This window comes from Falco peregrinus, chromosome 6 (assembly GCF_023634155.1).
Source record: "Falco peregrinus isolate bFalPer1 chromosome 6, bFalPer1.pri, whole genome shotgun sequence".
NCBI lineage: Eukaryota > Metazoa > Chordata > Aves > Falconiformes > Falconidae > Falco > Falco peregrinus.
Window position 1 is genome coordinate 24,495,901 of NC_073726.1, and position 26,174 is coordinate 24,522,074.

General features: G+C 42.1%; 1 protein-coding gene across 1 annotated transcript; it reads right to left on the minus strand.

Annotated features, from left to right (window-relative positions):
* Positions 1-268: 268 nt before the first annotated feature.
* On the minus strand, positions 269-17,027 carry PRPF18 (pre-mRNA processing factor 18). The gene is made up of 10 exons (XM_055807275.1): positions 16,924-17,027; positions 15,698-15,775; positions 12,604-12,708; positions 10,861-10,974; positions 8,942-9,088; positions 7,611-7,679; positions 6,403-6,543; positions 5,868-5,939; positions 3,309-3,464; positions 269-941 (listed from the first exon to the last, which is right to left on the minus strand). Exons 1-10 carry the CDS (start codon positions 16,987-16,989, stop codon positions 861-863), a joined length of 1,029 nt encoding a protein of 342 aa, XP_055663250.1. The 5' UTR covers positions 16,990-17,027; the 3' UTR covers positions 269-860.
* Between the last annotated feature and the right edge of the window lie 9,147 nt (positions 17,028-26,174).

Genomic DNA, 26,174 nt, shown 5'->3' on the forward strand with positions numbered 1-26,174 from the left:
TTATGCAGAATTAGACATCATCGTTTCTGTGAGTTTCCTCACCATTCCCAGTGAAGATGCACAATGGCAAAGATTTGTGGCTGCTAGAAATACTGTTCATGGTCATGGGAGGTCCTAATTATTTTCTCTGCGATGCCCAGCAGACTGAAATTTTCTCCAGATGTATAAAAATGGGATCTGAAAGCCTCAAGAGCCATAAGATTACTTCCCCCAAGCCCAGAAGGTTTGTATTAAAAACGTTGTTAACACAAAAAAAAAAAGCACCAAATCAGATGCATTCAAGATCAAAAACTCTTTGCACTGAGGCTGGCAGCTGAGAAATATATAAACTTTTTTTTCCCCCTCCTGATAAATACTACATGAAAGATTAGCCAATAAAGTCTTCATATTTACAGAAATAACTAAGATTCAGATTCAATTGCTTCCCTCTAATCATCTCCCCACATCAGTATCCAATGGCAAAACAGCCCAAAAAGTTCCACATACACTCCTTGCAGGGCTGAGTCTCACCTAAAGCTCTAAGACATGGGAAACAGTTCAATCTGTACATTCCCTGAATAACAAACTGAAATAAAAGCAAGGGTCATGTTCATTGCCCCCGGTCGTTGTCCTGATCATAACATCTTCAACCCCCCCCGCCTCTGCACTATACTGGATGTGTTCAGCGTAAGGCATAGATTCTACAAGAAATCTAAATAAATGGGGCTTGTAAAAAGGAAGCTGTAGAAAGTCTGCTGCTTTATGCTTCTTTGCAAAGCCCACCCTAGGTTCCTGTTGGTGTTGAAGCACAATCTCTCTTTCTTCAGCCCTCTCTGGGTCTTGGAGATCAAAATATGAGTCATGCCTTGGACACCGCAGCCTCATAAAGCATTGTACTCCACACATTTCGATGGGTCTGTTGGGAAGTGCTTCTGGCAAATGGTCATGAGCCTCTTCAGCCCCTAGGAATTCACAGAACAAGGACAATTCTGTAATAAAACTGCAGCTGTCTAACAAACTTCACAGTTTACAGTATTTCTAAGTTTAATAAGAATAATTAGAAAGAAAAGGCTGCTATTTTGGGGTTGGGTTGGGGTTTTTTTGGTCTTTTTTTTCTATTTTAAGTTTTATTAACCTTCCTCCCTGCAAAGTTCCAAGTTATCTCCAATATTAGAAGACTCTGTGGCATAACCAAAGGGACTACAGATCCAGTCCTGTCTGACAGATTCATAGTGAGGAATCACAGTGATGCTTTAGTCTCTCTTCATCACCAAGGGAAAAAACAATACTATCACAGTAAAAGATCTTTAAAAGACACCCGAATATTAAAAGTCATTCTAAAGAGAAAAAAAGCCACTTCTGACAACAAAACAAATAGGACAGCTAAGAAAACCAAACAATTCCTCAGGTGCAGAGGTGTCATTCCTCCCCATGGTGGTACCACAGCTGACCTGCACCGTGGAGGCAAACTGAAGAAGCGATCAAGGAAGAACGTGAACTTTCCAGTTCTTTCAAAGCATCAATTGCCAAAAAAGAAAATGACAGAAACCCTGTGATTATTTTCCTTCAAATCACACACAAAAGTCTAACAAAGCAGAAAACCGCTGTGGTGGTAGTGTAATTGAGCAGTGACACTGCTCCGAGACGGCAGACTCATGGGCCCGTCATTAAACACTCATCATGGGACACAGCTCCTCGTTGAAGGGGAAGATGATTCAACAGGCAATGCTCTGGCCTCTCCAGTGCAGGCACAACTGGAAAACATGTCCTAGCACCGTAATGTCTCCTTGCTTGGGATGCCACGATCTCAGGTTCGTTGTAGATCAGAAACATGCTAGCTTCAGGTAACTGCTGGGAGCACAGACAGTATCTCACGCTCCAGTTTGAACCAGACCAGCTAAGCCAGACCTGATACTTAAACATGGAGAGCGTACGTGTTTAAAGCCAGCTTTGCCTTGGCACTTCAGTACGTTGTGTCACTCAGAAGCACAGGTATGAAATTAGTGGGAATATGAACATGAGGATTTCCTTGACCAACAGATGTAACCCCAAAAGCAGAGAACAGGACAGACTGTGGAATTCATAGACATTGTAACATCCCTTGCAGAAGATACAAGAGATCAAGCAACACTACAGAATAGGGATCTTTCTGCTACAACAGCAGCAAATGGACACAGATGGCCAATTACGCACCAAAAATGGAAAAGCAGCATTATGGCCATGCTGAGGCCCACACCAATCTTTCTTCAGAGTCCAAATCCCTTTTTTAACATGGACTAACAACAAAATTATTTAGTTTAACATAAGCTATTTCATCCATTCCACACTTTCAAGCACGTATTACACTAATTGGAGCCTGTCTCTGAAGATGCATAATCCACATGCTAATTTTCACCTTAAAAAAGAACTGGTCAGATTTAATTTGCTGGTGCTGTAAGTGACTGGAGCTCCCTGTGACTTCACAATGATATTTCCTCAGGTTACGCGATTAAAAAAAGATAGCTGAAGACAAACCAACAGTTATACTTGTAGCCCAAATACAAAGGGACTCAAAGTAGAAGGCAAAGTTGCATTTTGCAAGCAATCTGCTCGCATGCTTGCAGACATCTGCAGAAGTTGCAAAGCAACTGGAGTCCTGCTGCTGCAGCAGGAAGACATTTATGTAAACCTCCCCAACTCCATGATGCTGCTCTGGAGGCTTCAGAGTTAAGCCAGAAGGTCTTTATCTCAATTAAACTGCAACTGGCAAGAGGCAAGTACATTTACCAATGCAAGGAGAGAAGACTTGCTTCCTCAGACCTGCCCACCCACTACACTGAAAGGACAGAAAAGAAAAAAACACTGCTACTAATTCCACAGCCAGAAGTTCATGGCGGGAATATGAAAACGCACAGGAGGAACTAAACCTGGAATTCTGAGCGCACACTGTTAAAGAGGCATGTTTGTAAAATGAATCCCTTTAATCTAGTTGCAGAAACAGTCAGAAGGACTGTATGTCACGGTACTAAATTCCATGCACGATATTTAAACCATGAGTTAAGCAGTGGAACAACTCGGGAGAATAAAGGGTATCTTCACAGCTACTTTGGTGTTCACGTAGGATTACAATAGTTGAGACATAGAAAAACCCATCAGACCTCATTCCTAGCCCAGCACCGAAGAGCCTTAAGGTCCAGGATGAGCTAACTATTAAATGATGTTATATTTGACCCAAACTAAGGCAATTGTCCATTTCTAGGACTGTTTTATCACATCACCTGAAACCAGTATTTCTCAAAGATCCCCTAACTGCAAAAGCAAATCTGTTGGATTTCCAATGCTAACATTACCTGTATATATTTCCTTTGAGTTTCATCATTGAGAACATGGGCTACATGCTTGGAGAAAATCTTTTCACGACCCGTTCGAGCGTGGATGCCAACCATAGTGACGCCAATAGGCCAGGGAGCATTTCCAATAGCCATCTGAAGATAGGCATCGTTCGCCTGAAGAAAAACAGCACATGCACTCTTAGCAAAACAGAAAGAGCATTAGAAAGCAGAGCATTTTTGCATTGCGGGACACAGGAACATCATCTATTCTGGGCTCTCCGAATCAGGTTTCGTTGCATGCTATTAACCAATTTTACAACACACCTTCCCAACAATAAACAATTCATGTTTATGCTGAACTCTGAGGGGAGCAAAGACTATGGACTTTACCTCATGAAAGAAAGCACTGGATAAGGCAGTCTAATTACCTTGATCAAAACTAAAGTTTACTAGGACTATTTTCAACTCTGCCTTCTCAGGTTCCCATAAGCTTTTCTGCTGTAATCACCTATACAGCCCTTGCTGTTCTGCTGCAGACTAGATCAGGGAGCCCTGTCTGTAAGCACAACCCACTGCAGCCCAATGTCATGTGTGCAGGTCACCCAATACACGGGAGTGCAGTGGGGCCTGACAGCTCTCGGGGAGAGGAGCTAGGTTCCAAAGAGGCTGACAACCAGCTCTCCAGAAAACAGGATTAAACAAGCACATTAGTAGCAACAGTTACGAACAGAGCAATAGTAGCAGTAAATAGGAATCTGAAATCTCCCGATCAAGACAGCAGATCCCGTTTCTAAAGCTGTAGCAGACAACATCCCTGCAGAAGAACAGGGATAAAACTTGAAGGGAAAATTAATAGAAAGGGAGAAAGGAAGTACAGAGATTAAAAAAACCATGACATCTGAGAACCAGGAAGTGAGGAAGACAGACACACGCGTACAATTATAGAAACAGCTTCAAGAAAGATGTGGAGCAGGACATTCCTCCACCATTAGCAAGTAGCAACAAGACTCACTGATGAAGAGTCCCTTTATAATCTCCTATTTAAAGAGCAGACAATAAGAAATAGCAATTATGACCAGTGGGTGCAGTTTCTTCCCAACTGGTACTGAGCAAACTGGAAGGCGAGTAACTACCAAGGTTGGGGGTTGCAGACAGAGCTGCAAGTAAGCCTGAAGAAGGGACAGGACTTAGTCTTCACCTTCATGAGGTAGAATCTGAACAAATACCTACTTGCTGACTTAAATATAGTTTTGTGATGAAACATAGGATATGAACATCCAATTAAAGACCCTCCCAGGACTGTCACAACAGGGTTAATTAAGGTTGAAGGGACAACTGGCATTCTGGCATTTGCCTGCTGTCACATGTTGATTTCAAAATTTAAATCTTTCAAGCATTTCATCTAACTAAGCAGTAAGGATTTGTGGCTGACAGTATTCACTAGGCTGCACAAAGCAAAAAAGCACAGAAGACAACAGCAGGCAGAAAGAAACAAGTCCCTTAAGAAACAAAATGGAAAAGGACATGAGTATCTTTAAAAGCACACGGCTCATTAGCCTAATTGGAAAAAAAAACCCAACAACAAAACCCACTTCCAAATGTGTACTCAACTCCTCCAAAATCAATCTGTGAATTCTACATAAAGCCAAGCACCTCCAGGACAGAGAAGCAGAGCCGATTAACCCATGACACATACCACATTCCCACACACTCATTATTTTGTTCTAGAGGGCACTGGAAAGGGAATTTCAACATAATGATGACAACCAAAAGAAAAAATTCCCCAAACAAAACCCCACTATCATACATCCCACACTTTCAGTTCTGCTTTCAGATGATTTGGATTAAACTTTCCTTAGGCCATCTTAATTTTTTTCAGTAACAAAAGCAGGTTTCCTTGCTTACTTGACAAATTATCCCAAGTCCCCACAGGAATGGTAAGAAATACTAGAAATTTAAAGGCAAAACGTGGCTCAATTTCCTCTGCGTACACAAGGTTATTTAAGCAAATGCTATAGGTACTCAAGTTCCACTTCTGAAGGCAGCTACATACAAAACGTAACACTGTCTTTGATCCTGTGTGCCAAAGTATTTCTGCCTCCCTCAGTAAGCAGACTTCACCCAAAAAACTATTTAATAATTTACCTCAGCCTTACCAAGCCAGCTAATGTGAGCATAGCCAAAGAAGGGACAGTGTCTCAAATTCAATTAACTCAGTTCGCCTCAATTAATTCCTAATTAATTAATTGACAACCTATTACTATTAATTCAATACCTTCGTTTAACTTTACAATATCAGGTTTCCCATAGAAGATTCCTCTGCAACTTAATATAACCACCTCTGAGAAAAATTTCTCTTGGTATTTGCAAAGCTCAAAAGATCTGACAGGCTGTGGATCAAACGTTACTTGGAGCCTAACCTTCAACAGCCATTTTTCATTTTGTCTGAATATACGTTGCATGCATTTCCAGCTATGTATCTTCCAAATAAAAAAAAATAAAATAGGAACGTTGAAGTAATGAATTTCGTCTATTAGAACCAGACTGAACATGCCAGAAGAGTGCAAACAAACGTACCTTCACATATTCTCTTTGCAACATGAATTTAATAATATCAGTTATTGATTCTTTGATGTCTGCAGGAAGTGTCTACAGGAGAAAAAGACAAAACCCAGTATTTACTTCAGAATAGCAGCTCAGGAAAATCAGCCTACTCAGCATTTATACAAACTTTAGCAACTACCCTAGCCTGAGGACTTTAAGAAAGGAAAAGATCTTCATTATTTAGATGAAGGATCCAAAGCAAGAGAGGTTAAGTGGTTGTGCCTAGTAGCTAGTGGCAAAGTGCAAAATACAACCCCAGTTCTGTCACGTTTGCAACCCAATGAACAGGTGATACATTAAGCAACACCTGGAAAAGCAGCGGGTAGGCAGAAGAATCTGCTGACCAAGATAAAAAGGTCAGAGCTGGGAGTCATGGGCTCTAGTCCCAGAAAATAACCAACCTACCCTCTCTTCTTCTTACCTTAGGAAAGGGCACTAAGCACTGGGTACTTTGAAAGCAGAAGTTAAAGCAAGTCTTACAGGATAGTGACATTTAAAAGTGATTCACCCTTTTCCGAAGTTTTCTGAAGAGTGGCCTCAGGTACGATTCTGTCTGCTTTTGAGTGGCACTATTCAGCTTCCCTTGTACTCCCCGTTTCACGTAGTCTTCTCTGGCATTCAACTCCTTAGCCCAAACTCCAAGGAGAAACTGTAGGAAGAACAAGCAAATTTATGTCATAGTGCCATCTAGTGACATCCTCAGCAAAACAGATGGGAACAGTGGTTTAAGCCACCAAGGCAAAATGAGGTTTTTGGAGAAATCGGAATGAAGAAGGCCTCTTTCAGAAGGACAGGCCAGGAGGGATAGTAAGAACCCTCCCATCATAAAAACACGTGGGCAAGGGAGGAGCATGTATTAAAGGCGTGTACAAAAAACCCAAGGAAACAAGAGTGTAGGTATCTGCGCTGGGCAGGAGGAGGGCCACCTACAAAGAGCACAAGACACCGATGTTTCAGGGCAACTTTTGCAATGGAGCCTAAGGAACGGTACAGATCACAGTGAAGACACCAGAAGGCAAACATGTCAAATGTACCTTCCCTCCACCCAGAAAACAGGTTTTGAGCTTTCTTTGTCTGACTGCCCAGCCCAAACTATATTAAAATGCTGGTGTATCTTACATACACATCAAAGCTTTAGCTCTGGCTGTGACTCCTGATCATCCCAATAGTTAGACAGGGACCAGCTGACTCAAATGAGGCAATACAGGCTTCTTGCCAGGAAACAAGGGAACAATTTTCTGCTATCCACTTGAACCTGTTTCCTTAGCAAAACCAGAGGACTTCCCTTAAAATTCTCTTATTTCACATGACAGTACCAAGTGACATCTCATTTCAGCTGTTCCTGGGGGAAGGGAGGCAGGGACTCCACAGAATTTTTTAATGCTGTAGTAGTACACAGAAGCAACTAGATACAACTGCCTCAATTACCATATAGAAATCAAAACCTGTTTTATTTTGTCTGGAAAAGTAGGAGCAGATTCTGCAAAACACCGCTCTCCCAACAGCTCTTTCCCAGGTCTAGCAGCATTAGTCACTATTGTGACTAACCGAGGCTGTGGAGTACTGAACATTTAAAAACCACTCAAATCTTAAGCATAATGTGTCAGTTTTTCTCTCCAAGCAGCTGAAACCATCCCTTCTGTTACAAAATGTATCTGAATGACAGTAAAAAATATGACATAGCTACAGAATAATTAATCTATTGGAGTTTGTTACCTTCAAGAACTTTGTTATGATGTCCATATCATAGTGATCGTCACCCCGTCCTAAGGATTCTCCCAAAACCTAGAACAGGAGAAAAAAAAAAAAGGCTATTATTTCCACACTGTCTAGAAGTTTGCCGCCGCCACCACCACCACGCTTCAATGCTCTAGCTTCCTGCCAAAACCTCAGAACTGTTAATACTAACAGCAATTTTTAGAAACATTTTCCAGTAGACATAGTTGGATTTATAACCTATTTCCATTGTCCTCACATTTCTAAACTGAGTTGTATTTAAAAAATCTCATAGATTTGGAACTCATTTCAGTGTAAGCCTTTATGCTCAAGGGAATGCAGTTAAAGTAGCTTAAAATTAAGACTGCAGTGTCTTCAAACTTTTCAGAAAAAGATTACTTTCATGGCTCAAACCAAGCCTGTCCTACTACCCCAAAAAGGTAATACTTTGAGAACTAACAGACTGATAAAACGCAGCCCCATTACAACTAGTACCCATTCTGGTACCACAGTTATTTTAAACCAGAACCCCTGGTACCCTAACAAAAAAACCAAAGACTGTCTCCTAATACTAATACATTCACTTAAGCTCTCAGTTATAAATCAGATTATTTCTTAAATACACTTGTGGAGGGGTGTTATGAAGATCAACTCCTGCAAAGAGTTTTGAAGATTAAGGGCAAAAGACTTCAGCTCAAGTTAGTGTGCTTTTCAAAACATTACCCTAAAGTACCAAGGGCTGAATGCATTTCATGGCATTCACACAACTACCATGGTATTCTTTCAGAACATGGTAGCTATTTGCACTGAAGTTCCTGGGACACATCATCTCTGCACTTCTTATATTTCCTGTGATTCGATGCCCACTTTTTTTTGTCCTAGATGTTTTTATATAGAACATTCTCTCTGTGTGTCCATTTTTCAGAGTCCATCTCTCTTGTATAGGGAAAATTCATTGATTCTATGCTTATTACCCTCTCAAGTACTCATTGAAAAGGCTTTAGAATTTATAACCAGGTAATGTTATTTTTATCAAATTCTTTACTTCCAACCCCCCTGCAGAGGGAATCCTAACTATATCACTTTTCTTTGCAGGCAACTCCTGCCCCCTTTCTGATGAGGTGTAGTAAACAAAGACGACTTGAGTTTTCACATGTCTACTGTAGGCACTTAAGAGTGCAACTCAAGGCTTCGAAAGCTCAACTCCCTAACAGAGCATATTTAAGGATACTTTAGAATGCCTAAGTTAGATGTGGAAACAATCCTGAAGCTTTCTCACAACAATACACTACATCTAAAAATCCCTTAATTAAAATCTACCCATCACACACTTCTAGTTCTTCAATAGTAGTATTCTCCTCATGGACTTTCAAGTCATTCTGTGAGTCATCGTCTCCTGCTTCTTGGCCGCCTACAATTTCGTTCAGATACTGCTGGTCAATCTTATCCAAAGCAGCCTTCAGGTCATTTCTCAGGCCCTAGAAAAGAGAAGAAATTACTAATCTACAAAAAAACCTCGAGCAAATAAAAGCAGTTCAGTCCTGTCACTGTGAGCATCCAACTTCTGTTTAAAAAAAAATCAAATTCTATAAAAACATGCATAAATCTTTATCTTTGCTGTCTGAATTTAAACCAAATTAGAAGAACAGTTTCCAGATTGCTTCAGCACTTAAAAAAAGACACAGGCACATTAACATCTGCAATGCTCACACCTATGAAAAAAGACTTTTTACCAAATTTTCACCAGAAAAGCAGGGAGTACTGAACCAACTTCTAGGACTTCCTTCAAGACATTTTCTCCAAGCAATGCACTGAACCACCCCAAAACAAACAGAAAACAGACCATAACCATCATCAGCCCTACAAGTCTTCACATCTGCGCTGAAAAAAAGCTGTAGATGAGGTAACACTCCTTCAGTGCCATCATATAAAACATTAATGCAGTACCAATGATTTAAACATAGCAGAATGTTTTATATAAAGCGTTTAAAGTCCCCTACTCTAGAATAGGTGACTAAAAAACTTTATCAGTTTGAAATTGTGTATACAAAGTTAAGAACTACTTTTAAATAGAACAAGAAACTCAGCTTAGTCACAGTTACAGCACTTGCATTCTTGAGACATAAAATATAAAGCTCTATAAAGGAGTATGGCATTTCTTACCCTAAGATAAATTCAGCCACTCCACTGGGAATACATATGCACTTCCCCTCCTCCATCACTATACTTGACTGTCTGGAGCATTTCTATTAATCATTCAGTAGTCTAAAAATGTCTGAACCATAAACTGGTTTATAGTGAGTATCTACATTTTAAGCAACACAAAGCAACAAGAGTGGCTGAAACATGGAACACAAAAATACAATACAACCCTATTTATGAGCTATTTCTTAATACTTCTACTACTGTCATTGATGTCACTGGAGGGGAAGCTTTCATTAGCAGAATTATATATTTATTTTTTAAAAAGTGTTGAGATCCGTTTATCTTTTTTGAAAAGACTCGAACAAGAAAAGGTTTTCCTTTTACGGGCAGCCCCAGTGAAGATGTTTCAAACAATTCAGTTTGCCACAAATTAGGGAAGAAAATCCAAATCATCACTCTCTTAGCTGGGATGCAAATTTGATTAACAGTGAAAGCAAAACAAACCCCAACTGCATCTCCTCAATTAAATGATCAATTCTTAATACAAAAAGAATAAATCAGTTAACTATGATGTATCTTATAGTCATTTTTTTAATTGATGGCTACTTTTAAGGGAACAGGAGAAAAAGCAAGTTTCCATAACAAGTAATAGCTCTGGAATCAAGGGATTTGAAAAATCCTTTACATACCGGAAAGACAGGATGCAGTCCTCCTCTTACTTACCTGTACCTTCTCAGAGAAGCATATAATCATAAAAACAGGATCATTTTAACAGTAAATGACTGTCTTCTCTGCTGGCTGAGAAGCTGCTAACAGCACAGGCTGGGGTATTATTGCTACCTGGAGGCCCCTTTTTTAACTGAAAAGGGCCTAGAAGGTTTCAAGGTTTTAACTAACATAAGGAATTGTAATTGTGCACAAAACTATGACACTTAACATACTTACTCAGGTGATAAATGAGACTGAGCAGATATTTCTCTTTGCTCTGTACTACCCCTCACTCCTGAAAATCAGCAGTTACTGAAACTGATTTTCCGTAACTTTTATAGGGTTCTTGATGGGTTATCCCACCACAAATAAGTAACTAATAGCCAGCCAGTCTTACCTTGTTCACTTCAGGTGCAAGGATTTCTATCTTCCTCAGACGTTGAAATGCATCATAATCTGTTTCTCCAAACAATCTGATTGGCTCACCTCTCTCACGTAACCTCCTGATAACCTGAAAAGAATTAAAATATTCCCTTACACTAACTCCTAAAGGAAGCAAAACAAAATCCAGAATAACAGATTTATTTACTTTGCTTAGGATAACAAGCTGAGCTGGACTGGGGAGGAAATGACAATATTTTAAGCAGTAGAAAAATGTTCCAGACACTTTACAATCTAAATAGAGAATTCCCATGGTATTTCAGTGAAAGGTCATTCCAAATATTACCAATCTAAATTTTACATAAAATCCCAAGTTGTTTGATACAGCCTAACTTCTTCCTCCTTCTGACTTGTTTAAACAAATACACCAAAATCATCCCTCTGGCACAGCTCAAAAAAACCTTTTCAAAAATCACAAAGGGACTTGACTATAATATCACTCACCTACTTGTCTAGGGCAATAAAAACACTCTCTTAACTAGGCTGCAGCTTGTCACTGATCTGCAAAACAATTTGCTGAAAATTCACATCCTTAAGCATCTGGTAAATATTAAGTCCCATAGTCTAATGGGACAGTTACTTTAAAACAGATGTAACAGGTGAAAAAAATCTCCGTCAACTGATTCTTAAAGTCACGGGCAGAGCCAAAACCTAAACTTTATTCTCCCGATTCCTCCTCTCCTGCACTGCTTGCTAAATCTCTTTAGTCTTACCATTATTCATCTAGTGTATCAAGCAATAGGCTTATTGGTATATGAATCACCACGCAATACTGTGGTGATCAAGAGAAGGGTTTAGACTTCATTTCATGCCATACACTTCATTATACCAACGCTGGTTGGACAACAAGAAACTAAGTGAATTGAGACATTAATTCGTTTATTCAGCGGCAAGTGTCTTGCCGCATGTTAGGAAACATTTGACTTGCAAGTGTATCACACTTGGCTGTGTGGTGGATAGCACACTGGCACTGCAGTACCTAAACCTCCGCCAAAACATGCACCCAAGTAGATCAATAGCAGTGAGACACTGCGCATTACACAGGTCTGTATGACCAAACCTCAAACCAAAACTCAAACCAACAGCCCACATTACAAGTCCTGTGACACACTCCCGTAAAAAACGGCAAGTATCCAGCAAAATTAAAGGGACATGATGTCCTTGGATGTTCTCAGCTGTGAATTTCAGTATTTCCAAGAGCAGAATTTATTCTGTGCTTCTGAACTTCCTGCTTCTCTTCTGTTTTGGGGTATAGATCTGTTTGTGAACTCGCATTCACATAGGTATTTTTATCCTTAGAAAGCACAAAGAACGCACCAGCCACTCTGGCTTCAGAACTGTTCCTTCTAGAAAACAAGGTGAACATCCAAAACTTTAGTTTCTAAAATCGGACTCAGACCAATGAACTACTCAAAAAAAAAAAGAAGCTGGGAGAAAAAAACTTGGAAAAGGTCAGCATCAGTGCAAATCCATGACAAAGAGGCTCTACCTATCTGTATCTCCCTACACACTCAGTTGAACAGCAGATCCTTGATAAGCAAAGATGATAATTTATCGTTGACTGTAAAAATGGAGGCTTATTATTTAATACAAATTGCCATTAAAAGTACAGTTCATTAGAAAAAACAGTCCCTAAACAAGACATTTCAGAAGCATTTTCTGTAAACTCAGGTAGTCTGTTTACAACAACTGATTTTACCTCCTGCCTGGAAAGAGTCATTGGTAACTTTTCTTCTGCCAGTTCAAGTTCCAGCACAGGATTTGACGCAGTCAGTGGTTTCTCTTCCTCTTCTTGCTGCTGTACCTACATTCAACAGACAGAAGTTACTAACGCGCCAATGGAAATAAACCTATAAATTGACAGCAACAGTGAAGATATAGAACTCTGGAATGCAGATTTTAACATGACAATATAAACTTTTAGTTTCGTAGTTTTTATAGGCTATAATTGAATTTCACAGAACAATATAAGCTTTTAAAAGTATCAGTAATTAACTAACACTTCTGTAGGTTGCAGGAAGCAGTCTCTATAGTAAATAGAAAGGACAATTGCTAAAGTTTAGCAATCACTTCAGCAGGCACACGCCAGCATTGGTGCCAAAAATAGCAGATCCACCCCCTGCCTGTTGATTCCTGCCCCTGTTCTACCCTCTTCACCCATGCAAAAGCCTTTGCATCGCTATGTGATGAACCAGATGTAGGAAATGATTCAAACAGAAAATAATCTGGCAAACACAAAGAAAGGTACCCTTCGCAGACCACTTAACCTCCTCATCCAGCTCAACACACATAGCACATGCATGGACACAAGGGCAGAAATGAAAACCCAAGGGAAGGGAGAGAGCGGGGCTGCTTCTTTCAGTGGCAGCGTAAGCTTAAAATGTTTATTACCTACAGCTTCAGTGAGGGGAGAGAGCGGGGCTGCTTCTTTCGGTGGCAGCGTAAGCTTAAAATGTTTATTACCTACAGCTTCAGTGAGCTGAGTACAATTAGCAGTGATCCATTGCTTCTAGCTGGGTTTTGAAAGGTGCTTGTTAGAAAGACATGTTACCTTAAACAAGTTTGCCATAGTTTCTTGCAGGTTTAAAAAAAAAAAAAAAAAAAAAGAAAAAAGAACACCTACAACTCCTCACAGGGGCAGGATCTCATTAATGATTCCTCTTAATCTAAAAGAAGGTCCCTGAATCAAACAGAGCTTTCCTGCTTCATTACTCAATATTTTAATAATGCAAAACAACTCTTTGATCAAAGTAACTTTGAGACAGTAGTCATGTAACTACAGTTCCCTTTATAAGATCAAATTTGACACTTATGACAGCATGAGCAGATCGCTCTTGGTAATATTCCTATAATAAGGGAACATTTCCAGTACTCACTCACATCTTGGTTTTTTTCCTAGATTCGTTACTAGAACTTATTTCCTTTCCATACTTGCTGAAAGGGAGATGCCCCACTTCATCCTACAGCACCCTGCAGCAATCTCCGTGCACGAGCAGCTCACTGTCATTTCCAGTCTGTATTCAGGTTGATCAGTTTGATCATTGTACGAGACAGATTTTTCTAAAGAATGTTTCCTATTCTTTCAGGCCAATTTGCCAGTCTTGCACTCAGGTGTTGGTATAACTCCATGTGGCTGCAAGGATCCACCCCTGTGGCTCCAGCTACAAGATTCAGCTACAAATCCATATTCAATGCTATAATACCAAACACAGAAATCGATCCTACAAGTACAGGTGTTTGAGACAAGCAAGGGAAGGACAATCAAATCAATGCTTAACACAAAGGGAGGGGGAAAATAAAACCTCCATCAATGCAGGAAAGGGAGAATTGGCAGGGAACAGAAAACATGGAAGAACTGTGTAAATTTATATTACCTATATAAAGAAATACACTCCCATAGCAGAAGGATACATACAAATTTTAACTTACAAACATTCTTGAAATCATAAAGAGACAGCAGCATTTGGGGGAAAAGATTTGATCCATTCTGTCAGCTGGACTCCAAGTTACAAGCGATACCTTTACCACAGTTATTTTTGTTTCAGTGCTTTCTTCAAGCAAGTCAAATTATTACAACTTATAAAGTATAAAACTGCACAATTTAAAAAGAAATCAGTCCATATTCTACATCTCATCAACAGATCAAATGCAGAAATCTGGGAGGCTCTAAAAAGATACTAAATGAAAGGAAGTAACTTATTTTAAAACCATTTTCAGGGTTACATTTCAAACCAAAACTGGTGCTGCAGCAGCACAGACAATGCCATTTTAACCGCCACATAAGGTTCTGAAGAATGCAAGCTAATGCTCAAAAAGCATCACATAGTCATTTCCACTTGGAAGAGCAACTGGATTCACAGAACACATTCTCACAACTATATGCTGCACATTCTGAGAATCGTTTTGGCATTGACATTCAAATAATCTACCAACGGATCACGGTTTCAGAATAAGTCACTAACTGGGTAAAGTTCAATTGAAAACAAAGCTCCTATTTGTGCCCAGTAACAGCAAACGAGATTACAAGCCTATGTCTTCCACAAGGGAATGCACACCCCCTCCCACACACATATAATCAGGCAGGCAGGCAGACGCACACTTGTAAAGAAAACAGCATTCTTCCCATTTCAGTAAACTATTGCCCTGACACCATTACAAGGCAGGTAAAGCCTTCCAGATCACTCATTTGTTGCTAAATGCGCCCTAGGTTACCAACTGTTTTCTAATATTTTGCCAGCAAGAAAATAAATGCTGTTGTCACACACTTTCAATGTTGAATGGTTGGTGGTCAAAACCCAAATACAAATACATACAGTTGGCAGATTTTTTCAATATGCGCCCAAGCTACACTGATTTCTTTTGGACATTTTGACAAGATCATGAAAATTATCTGAATGGATAAACCTATCCAAATATATCCATTTTTTTCCAGTAAGGGGGGGTGGGGGGAAGGTAGCTATATCAGATCCAGTTTTCATGCCTAACAGCACAATTTAAAAAGAAAGGAAGACAAGCTTTGACCCCAAGCCACTTCATGCTTTACAAAAAAAAAAAAAAAAAGCCAAACCATAACACAAACTTAAGTAGCTGTATATCATGCATATCTTTTCCTGCATTGCAAATGGGTTTGGAAACTCATACCTCTCCAGGTGGCTTCTCATTTACAGGCTAATGTATAACATCAACAGATTGAACAAAGAACAACAATTATCATTAACAACATTTATACTGTTGATAATAAAATGTAGACTTCAAAGCAAACATAAAAATTCCTGGAAGAACAATTACCATACCTTGTAGCCACATCTCTGGAAGTAGGCCTCCTCTTCTTTTTTAGCTAACTCACTGCGTTTGAAATATTTCTTATTTCCCTAGAAGAGAGGAAAACTATTAACAGCTTACAGTTCTTTGCACTTGGGCAAAAATGGCTCAAACTTCCTTACTTGATTTGGTGAATTCAGCTGCATCTTTTCATAGAGATGACTACCTTGTCATGTAAAGGGAACTAGTTGAAAGCACCTCTGAAAATCAGCAACATAGAGCAACTTTGGAGCACATAAGCATACTTAAAAGTACAATATGTTCACCAGCGCTTTAAACAAAACATTCTTTGTCATGTAAGGCTGTGGCAGTTGTTGGTGGACAGCTTCACTTCAGATGCACACAACAAAGCCCAGGTTGGAGTACAAGGAAGTTACTTACATAAACCACACAAAACATGTCATTTTACACCAAATCAAGGAGGAGGGAGAAATCACCTTTGTACAGAGTATTTTGTAAGCTTGTTTGGGGCACCTACGCAGAAATATATTTGATAAGACCTTCCAGAGACATGACAGCTGGTGATTGTGGTCACCCTGAAGCATTTCCTTGATTAACATGAGCTATGACTTCTTTCTTCACACTTTGTCTGCCTGATCTACAATAGCCTCCGATCACAGCTCCCTACTTCAACTGCTAATGCCAACACCTAAACTCAGATGTCAGTGAAAGTGCTCTGCTCTACCGCGAGTGCTTTTAAGCACACGCGCACACCTATGTGACCCTGCTATTGCTACAAAAAACACAGCAGCGGTGAGGAGAGGCAACCACACATTGTTCACTAAGGGTTGCACAGATCTTTCTCTTGCCTCAGTACCTGAAATAAATAACTAAACTAGCTCCAAAAGGCCTCAGCACACAGCGAGGCCCTGAAGCCAGGCTGCTCCTGCGCCCCCAAATTCCTTCCAGCCCCTGCCCGGATCCCATCCTGGGCCGCTCCTGCTCCTCTTCCCCCAGCGCTCTCCCGGGCCGCCGCTCACCCCACACACCTCATCCCGGGCCGCCCCAAAGCCCACCCCGGGCAGCTCCGCAGCCCCTCACCCAGGCCCCTGCCCCATGTTGCTCCCGCTCCCTCTCCCGCCCGAGCCCCCCCTCAGGCCGCTCCTGCCGTCCCACCCCGGGCGCCACCCCGGGCGCCACCCCGGGCCCGGTCCCCACCCCGGCCGGCTTCCTCGCCCCCCCCCCCGGCCACCCTCACCCCCAGCAGCTCCTTCTCCTCCAGCTGCTGCCGCTTCCGACTAATCTCCCGTTTCAGGATGTCCATGGCGACTCAGCCGCCTACACCGCCTCCGCTGCCGGAAGTGACGGAAAAAAACAACAGCGTTACTTCCGGAAGTCCACGCCGCGAGCCGAGCTGCAAGGCCAGGCACACTCGCAGCGCCCCCTGGTGGGCGGGAGGAGCGCCGGGGGCGGGGGCGATGCTACGCGCTAGTGTGACTGTGCACAGGGGGAGCTGTGACGGCTCAGCTGCCCCGGGGAGGCCGCCGGGCTGCGGGCCCAAGGGGAGCGGGGCGCTGGGCAGGGGGCCTGGCGGGGCGGAGGGCCGTGCCATGGGCCCAGGGATGGCGGGGGCGGGGGGGCGGCCTCTGCTCCCAGTGACAAGCGCCAGGCCGAGAGGTAAAGGCCTCAAGTTGCACCAGGTGAGGTTTAGACTGGAAATTTAGAGGGGAAATTCCTTCACGGAAAGGGTGGCCAGGCGTTGGAACAGGCTGCCCGGGGAGGTCACGGGCTCCCATGGCGTCGCCATGCAAAGCGGTGTGGACATGGCACTGGGCTGGGCAGTGCTGGGGTGACAGGTGGGCTCGAGGGCGTTAAGGTGTTGTTATGATTCCGTGATGCCGGCCAGTGGCCACAGGACTGCCGTCAGAGGCATGCCCTCAGCGACGCTGTGCCACCGGCCGGCCGTGCCCTCTGGGAGGGTTAGCAGCCCCCCATGGGCAGCCACAGAATAACTGAACCGCTTAGGTTGCAAAAGATGTTTAAGATCGTTGGGTCCAGGTGAAACCACACTGGTGAAGTTTAATTGCAGGGCCCTGGCAAGTCCCCTGCTCCTTCCCCAGGTGCTGGTATTAAAAATCACCCAGGAGATGGGAAGGGTCTGTGCTCCCTGTCTCCTGTGCTGTCTGTGGACCTGGGGCAGTGCGTTGGGATTTAACTGTGATGCCTGGTTTCCGCTTCCTTTGGGCCTGGAGCACTACTGAGGTAGCTGGCAGGGACTAAGCTCCTTAGCGTGTATATCCTGGAAGTAAAAACTACTTGCCTTTGTTAGCCTGAGCCCTTGTCACCAGGCATACAGCATTTGTGACACAGGTAATAACACAAAGAAATCTTGGTTTGCTTATTTACCTGTTTTTGTCCAGCGATTCCCATCCCGTGGCTTGTAAAGTCCCAGAAATCCAGAAAAAGTCTTTGAAGAATGAGTAAGAATAGCCAGTTCTCATTATGCTTAAGTTCATCAGGGCTACACCTTCACAGGAAACAAATACCACCAGTGAAGGGTGACAGCCACTGTAACTTTAGCTCCTCTGTTTTGCTTAGGAGCAGTCTGGCTGGTGGCAGCACCTCTGCCTCCTCTAGCCTCATGCTATAGCACACAGCACCTTCTGCCTCCCTAGGTCCTCCCAGTTTGGGGGTATTTTTTTCACCTGTAGGTCTTTTCCCAGATTTTTTTCTTTGCCCTTCCCCACTGTAAGCTCCGTGCTCCAGTGGCTATTTTGGAGGGCTGTAACCGCAACTGCCTTTTCACCTATGTTAGATAATCTGAGCCATGTGCTCTGGCTCTTTCTTGCAGAAAATAGTTTAAGGGTGTTGTTTAAACCCAAGCTGGAGGGGTATTGATTTAGAAATCATACCCTGCTTTACCTCAGGCTTGAATGCAATTACTTTGCAATGAGGAAGCAGGAACGATCCTCCTATGCTTTTTCGTAGTTCTCCTAAAAGGAAATTATTTCATATCTGATGGTGAAAGGATCCAAGAAGGTCTCAGTGGAGAGGCTGGGGGGAAGTGCCCACACTTGGGTAAGGGCATAGATGAGGAAGCTGTAGGAGTGCTCTGTAAAGGACTTTATGGCAAATGAATCCAGATGCTTGTGTCCGAGTGCCAGCTGTCCGCCCCTCGGCCCCAGTTAACTGTAGTGTAGACATAACCTTAGACCTTGCTTCATTTCCTGCTGTGGTCTAACATTGTCCTGGTTTTGGCTGGAACAGAGTTAATTTTCTTCCTAGTCACTGGTGCAGTGCTGTGTTTTGGATTTAGGATGAGAATAATGTTGATAACACACTGATGTTTTTAGTTGTTGCTAAGTAGTTTATACTTAGTTTATACTAAGTCAAGGACTTTTCAGCTTCTCATGCTGCCCTGCCAGCAGTAGGGCTGGAGGAGCACAAGAAGCTGGGAGATGACACAGCCAGGACAGCTGACCCCAGTCTGGCAGAGAGGATATTCCATACCATGCAACGTCATGCCCAGTATACAAGCTGGGGGGAAAGGTGGTTGGGGGCTGCTGCTTGGGAACTGGCTGGGCAGCAGTCAGTCAGTGGTGAGCAATTGCATTGTGCATCACTTGTTTCATATATTCTTTATTTTATTATTGTTGTTGTTGTTGTTTTTATTATTACCCTTATTATTTTCTTCCTCTTCTGTCCCATTACACTGTTTTTACCTCAGCCCACAAGTTTTCTCACTTTTTACTCTTTGATTCTCTCCCCCATCCCACTGGAGGGGAAGGAGTGAGTGAGCAGCTCTGTGGTGCTTAGTGGCTGGATGGGATTAAAAAGACAAACATATCTCAATTAGAGACAGTACAAAATGAAGGAGGAAGGCCAACTCAAACAGAGTAGTCACAAGAATGATTCAGTTACTGTGAGGTGACACCTAGACCAAAGTTCTCCCAGTTTATAAAAATCTAAACAACCCAACAAGGTGGCAGGGATGGGTATAACAAGCAAGGAAAGCAGCTGAAAAGTTTATGAAATGAATGCTGTACTTCTAAAAGGTGTCTACAAGTTCACTAATGATGACACAACCTTCCACGATTTATTTGGTGCCTTTCTTCCAGTGCCGGTTCTGTGCACTCTTGCCTCCAAATCAAAGCATCCTGGAATGTAAATCCCCTCTGTGATCAAGACAGTTGTCTTGTCCTGTGGAAGAGAAGTGGCAATCTACAAAGTACAGTATCTCCTGAAAGAGTTACTATATGCATGCAAATATGTATATATCCTGGCTCTGTTTTTCTGTGAGGGCATTCACCAATATCTCCCTGAAGAAATAAAGGGGGAAAAAATGTTTGGTGTCATCCACCTCCTCGAGATTTCTTTTTTTGAAAAGAGTAGAAAATCATCTGATGTGCAAGACAGGGTGGTACCTTCTTTTTCTTTCACTGACAACTCATGAGGAGACCCACTCTAACTTGCTGTCTTATTTCCAGGATGGCAAATCTGTTTGACCCTCTTTGCCTTGGGGTCAGGGTAATGTTTTCTGAGGGACATGAACTGTTGAGATGATTGGGTCAGGTCTCATCTGGACTCTGTTCAAAGCCCTTCTGTTCCTCAGAATATCTTCCCAAGGTATATCTATGCTGGCAATTCATTACAGTCCCTGCCTGCTTTGTTACGGGTGTCTTGTCCTTTGACTGTCTCCATTCACACATGCTACTTGGCTGTAGGGTGGATATCTGGAGCACTGTTTGCCAGACAAACTGGTGGCGTGCATGAAAGCTCACTCTGTGAGCTCTGCTCCTTGGACCATGCAGTGGAAACCATTCCTCAATGCCACGAGAAGGTTTCTTTGAGTCTCCGTTGATCCAAGGAGCCCTTAGACTGTGGAAACTGCTTAGTAGTGCATTATGAAAGTGAACAATTCCTTCCTGGTGCCGGTCCCTCATACATCAATGATCCTTTTGATGACATCAGTGCATAAGATATTTTTAAGAAGTGAAATGGGTGCTTTTCTGAGCTGTATTTCAAACTACCGATTTATCATATATGGCATTACTCTACTCATTAGAGTCAATTAGATCACTGCTATAAATCCTTAGCTTGACTATTTGTTTTCTACTGCTCCTGTTTTGCTTTTCAGGGCAATACTCCTGGTTTGGTATCACGATGGCTGTGCATTTCAGTCTCACATGTGATCAATCAATGTTATATTTGCTGTCAGGGCTGTAGCCAGGCTGTTAAGCTCTCCCAAAAACACTTGCAGAGTCTTGAGAGCTCACTGCAGCTGAGCTCGGGTCTGGAAGCAATAGTGTTACCCATGTTTTCCCTAGATCCAGGTTTCTGCAGACCTCTGGAACAACCCCACAGAGTTAACCGCAAAGCTACTTTGAAGTAATGCGCTTCACAACATTCCATATGAAATCAAGACTGAAAAGGGAAATTTAGAGGTTACTTAAAATCTTGGAACATTTGTAAGAGCCTTGTAAGTAATAGAAACACAAGCTTAAAACATACATGAGGTGTTTCATTCCAGTTTCTTGATGATTAAGTGATTGCTCAGCTTTATCTGCTGCAAGCCAACTGTCAACTTACAGGAAGATTATTGAAGGCAGCTCAGAAATACGTCATTTCACTCAAACAACCCAGATGTCATCTATTTGCCGACATTGTAAAGCTGATCAGAATTATTTTAGTTGCACTCAGTTATTTTACATCCAGTTTGTATTTAGCTGTTTTCAGGTTGTATTCAATACTTTATGAGTATCCAGTTTCACATTTCTATTTGATATTAAAACAGGGGAAAACCCCAGCTCAGCTACTTGCACACAGGAGGCAGAACTGATGCCTTACAGCTGACCAAGATTGTGAAAGAACTCATTTCAAGTAACGCAGGGCACAGATCAGCCTTGGAAACCTTTTTTGCATAGATACGTGGTTTCTTTTACCCATCTTCAAAATAGTATAACAAAGCAGATATGTGATAGAATTGCCTTTATACCATGACTAAATATGTCCACTTCTGGCAAAGGCAGCTCTGCATCCAGTCTCACTCTTTTCTTCATTTATTAAAGCAGTCCTTAACTTTTTGGAAGGGATTAATTCATCCAGCTCCCCATTCTTTGCCCCCATATTTACTTTGTTTACAGGTATCTCTGGATTGTCACATCCACAGGTCACATTCACATGCAGACAATTTATTCTAAGCAGGCACGGTAGCACTTCTGCTAAGCTATGCAAATTGCACTTCCCTGCAAGTTCTTGCATTGGGGATGTGCCCATCCCCTCCCCTCAGTGCATTTAAGCCACTCATACTAGGCTTGTTATTTCTTATTTACCTTTCAGAACTGCCTAAACAGTAGTGCATGATATCCAGGAGGCCACAGACTGGGAAACGCTCAGCCAGAGGGAAGACTGAGGAAGAAGGGAGGGGTAGTGATCCACCACGGGTGTCCAAAAGCCACTGGCAAAGACAAGAAAAGCTCAGAGGGGAGGCAATGGCAGAAAACAGTTCCCAGCATTTCTAATAAACAGAAGTCTTTGAAAGGGTATGACATCCATGCATTGTTAGGGGTAAAAGAAGCAGGTGACGTATTAATTTGGTTTGTTTTGCTTTTTAAAGTATTGCTTGATTAGTTCTCGTGGCAGGTCAAGCCCTACAGTTCCTGTCTGCTGAGACAGACCTCTGTAATGCACTGTTAAAATACTTCAGAAAGTAGTGACAGCTCTATGGATGCTACTCATTAGTAAGGCTAGCATGGCTTTTAGAAACTTGCTTGAAATAACTGTTTGAATTATAATTATCCTCCGGTTTTGATAAAGGAATATTTAGGTGAATTGTTTAGGTTGTCTAAAGGATGTGTGGGTCAATTCCTAACCCAGCAGCTTTATTATCTGTAAAATTGAGTCTGTAAAAACTCATTATTGCTTTTAAAAGCTTCACATTTAAGAACAGCTAATTATTGCCAGACTGGCTGGTACAGGGGGTGTTTGAGAAAAATTTTCTTGTTTCAGGGAACAGTATTGGTAACTCAGCTTATAGCACTGTGTCATCAGAGCCCCTAATGAATCAGTCCCAAGATGTCACTAGGGAGACTGTGCTCTTTTGACAGCAGTGTCCATTTGTGACTGGTAAAGAGTTCAGAACACATTGCAGGAAAATGATCATACTGCTTTTTTTTTTTTTTTTTAATATATATATATGTAGATGTTCTTTCTAACACTTCAACAGTATGGGACAAATGACAGTAAGCAGGGAAGATACTCACTCTCACCGTCAGACCACACTACAGATATCCAAGCAGCAAACTCTTTCCAGGAAAGATGCAGTAACAGGACTAATCCCTGCAAATGCAGACTGGTTTGTCAAGTTCCAGGCACTGAGTTTTAGATCCATACAACCTTCTATCTCCTCAGTCTTCCCCAAAGCCAGGTCTATACTTCACAACCCTCATTTCTGAGGCATTTTAGCTGTATTCAAATTATAGCTGAATAAACATAACAGAGACACCCCATACACCCCCCAAATACCAAATAGATCTCACTGGATGGTAGAAAAGCTCATAAAAGCATCTATTTTTCTTCTATTTTTACGTGTACAGAAGATAAATGGTTGAGTGTATTGTACTAAGTTTGAGTTCATTAGCTTCTATTCAACCCAGGCAAGACATCTCTCAAAGCTGTTACTAAATGATCATACTTCTGTGTTGTCAGTTTGATCCCTGCAGGATACGTTCATCTCAGAGAAAATACCCATTCAGGTGCATTGGCTGCCTCAGCAGAGAGGTCAAGGATTGAATGGGTGATGGAGTCTTCAATATCTACACATCTCTGAGGGTAAATCCAGGGGGGGGCACATTAATGAAAATGGTGCTGCATATATCTTACTGCTGAATAAAAGCATCATTTTCAGATGTTGTCAGCCTCCAGCCTGACACAGATATTAAATTCACATAATCTCTCTTTAAAAAGTGGATGTGTGAGTAGATTTTGAACTACATTGTACCTTGCAATGAAATTTCATTTTTCAGAACTGAAAAGCAGGCAGGTGGTTATGAACATGTCTTAAGCTATTTCTCCAGCCTGAAATGTAAGTACTGTTTGAAAATATTTAGGGAAATAGAAAATCTTAGAAGCCATGGCAACTTTTCATGAATTTATTTTAGCTGGCATCAGTATTCTGAGCTACAAGAATTATAATTTAGTAGAGAGACTCTCATTGGGAGAGGGGATTGAAGGCGTCGAGGCAGCAGCCCCGTGAGTTGACAGGGATGCTAATATAGCCACAGCAGAAGTTTAGAGAGCAGATCAGAGCAGCTGGGTGGGCTGATAGAGAGGATCAGGGCAGCCCAGAGGAGCAGTAAGAGGATCCGAATAAGTGGATTAGTAGCATACCAAAACACACATTACTTTTAGTTTTCAAACTCCCATTGATTTTAGTGCAAGTGCATATGTGGCAGGAGAAATGGAAGAGGATCAAGGTAGAATCGAGACACAGGGAGCAGCTCTGCGTGGCAGGCTGGAAACAGCAAGAAACAGTGAGAAGGCTGGGCTGGGGAGGCATAGCATAATGTCCCCACACCAGCCTTAGTCAGGACTTACAGGAGCATGGCTGTTGTGGGGGCTTCCTCAGCCCGCAGCCTCAAGGAGCTGTCTATGTTGCTAAATGCTATTGTTCCTGCAGCTGATTCTGCATTAATTTTCCATCCATAGCTCCTCTGATTGTCTCTTTCAGTTGCTGCACTCTCATCTGCCTTCAGTGGCTGTGACTGAAGCAAACCAACACAAAACTGTAAGTATGATTACATACTTACACAAGCCTCTTTAAACTCTTCCTAGCCGGTGACTTGCTGGGCTGCTGGACCCTGAGCTGAGCTTGCCACAGTTTGTGCCCGTAGCATTCATCAGAAATGGGACTGCTTACCCTAGCTGTGCTTGGGCTACTACAATTAACATCAACTGAACTACCCAAAGCTCAAACATGCCCTTTCCTGGAACTGGCTTTACACATCATCTCTTTAGACAGAGGTGGTAGCCATGCAAAGACACATCCAGATTAAAAATATTAAGCACTATTACTCTATACAGCACAAACCCCAAAGTTCTAGGGAAAATAACAAGCCCTACTACATTGCCCTTGCTTCCCTTGAAGCACCTCGAGTTGTAAGTGGGAGGCAGGGCAAAATTTGTGCAGCTTATTGTCCTGGTTTAACCCCAGCCAGCAACTAAGTTCCACGCAGCTGCTCACTCACTTCCCCCCCCCACACACACCCACCCAGTGGGATGGGGAGGAAAATGTGGGGAAAAGGTATAACTTGTGGCCTGCAATAAGAACAACCTACTAACAGAAATAAAATATAATGATAATAACAATGATTGTAATGAAAAGGAGAGAGAGGGAGAGGAATAAAACCCAAGAGAGAAAAAAAACCCCAAGTGATGCGCAATACAGTTGCTCACCACCACCTGCTGACCAATGCCCAGCCAGACCCCAAGCAGCAATCAGCAGCCCCCAGCCAGTTCCCCCCAGTTCATATACTGGCCATGATGTTCTATGGTATGGAATAGCCCTTTGGCTAGTTCACGCCAGCTGTTCTGGCTCTGCTCCCTCCCAGGAGCAACTCCTTGTGCACCTGCTCACTGGCACAGCTCGGGAAACTTGGAAAGTCCTTGGTTTAGCAACTACGTAGCAACAACTAAAACATCAGTGTGTTACCAACATTATTCTCATACCAAATCCAAAACCACGGCATTGTACTGGATACCAAGAAGAAAATTAACTCTATCCCAGCCATGATCAGGACACTCATGAGTTCTCCATGTTGCAGAGAAGCACGGGACATGCATGTATATGGGCAGACTTCTTTTACTCTTCCACATTAGCTTTCGTAAAAGAATTGTTGAGACCTTTTCTTCTTTATCCTCCAGCCACATCTGTGGCTTAGACACCTCAGACTCCTCACCCACCCTTCCCAGAATTTAAATCCAAAAACTGGTTTGTCCTAGAGAAGGATTAATACCTCAGTATCCAATTATCCTACAAGTATTTAATCAGAGTGGGTGGCCAGTAAACTTTGATTCTTAGACTATGATGCTCTTCCTTGCAGTCTTAGTCCAACCTACACATAAAATGACAGAGAGGAGGAAAAGCCCAGCCTTACAGTCAAAATGGGTTTTGCATTTTGATACAGAAATATACAGAGGGTTTGTAACTGCACACACAAAGAACACTTTGTACACAGATTCAGTTATGTTCTTTATTGTTGAAACAGTTCTGGAATGTTTTGGTCTCCCTGAGCTGGCAAACATGAAAACATTTGTCCATCCTGTAGTTTTTTTCTTTTAAATTTATAAGAGGAAGCAGCAGAATGGACAAGAAACCATTTCAAAACAGTGTCCCAAAGGAAAAATAGAGTAAGGATAGAGACATAATAAGATGTCAAGTACCATAACTGAAATGGTACAGAAAAAACTTAAGGGAGGTGGTCATAAACAAGTTAAACTGCACTCCTAGCT

Bases quoted from the DNA above. Each gene is read 5' to 3' on its own strand.
- PRPF18 (XM_055807275.1), bottom strand. From the start codon at position 16,989: ATGGACATCCTGAAACGGGAGATTAGTCGGAAGCGGCAGCAGCTGGAG. The intron at 15,776-16,923 runs GTGAGGGTGGCC...CCTCTCTTCTAG, and splicing joins AGGAGAAGGAGCTGCTGGGG to GGAAATAAGAAATATTTCAA. The intron at 5,940-6,402 runs GTGAATCACTTT...TTTCTCCTGTAG, and splicing joins TCAGAAAACTTCGGAAAAGG to ACACTTCCTGCAGACATCAA.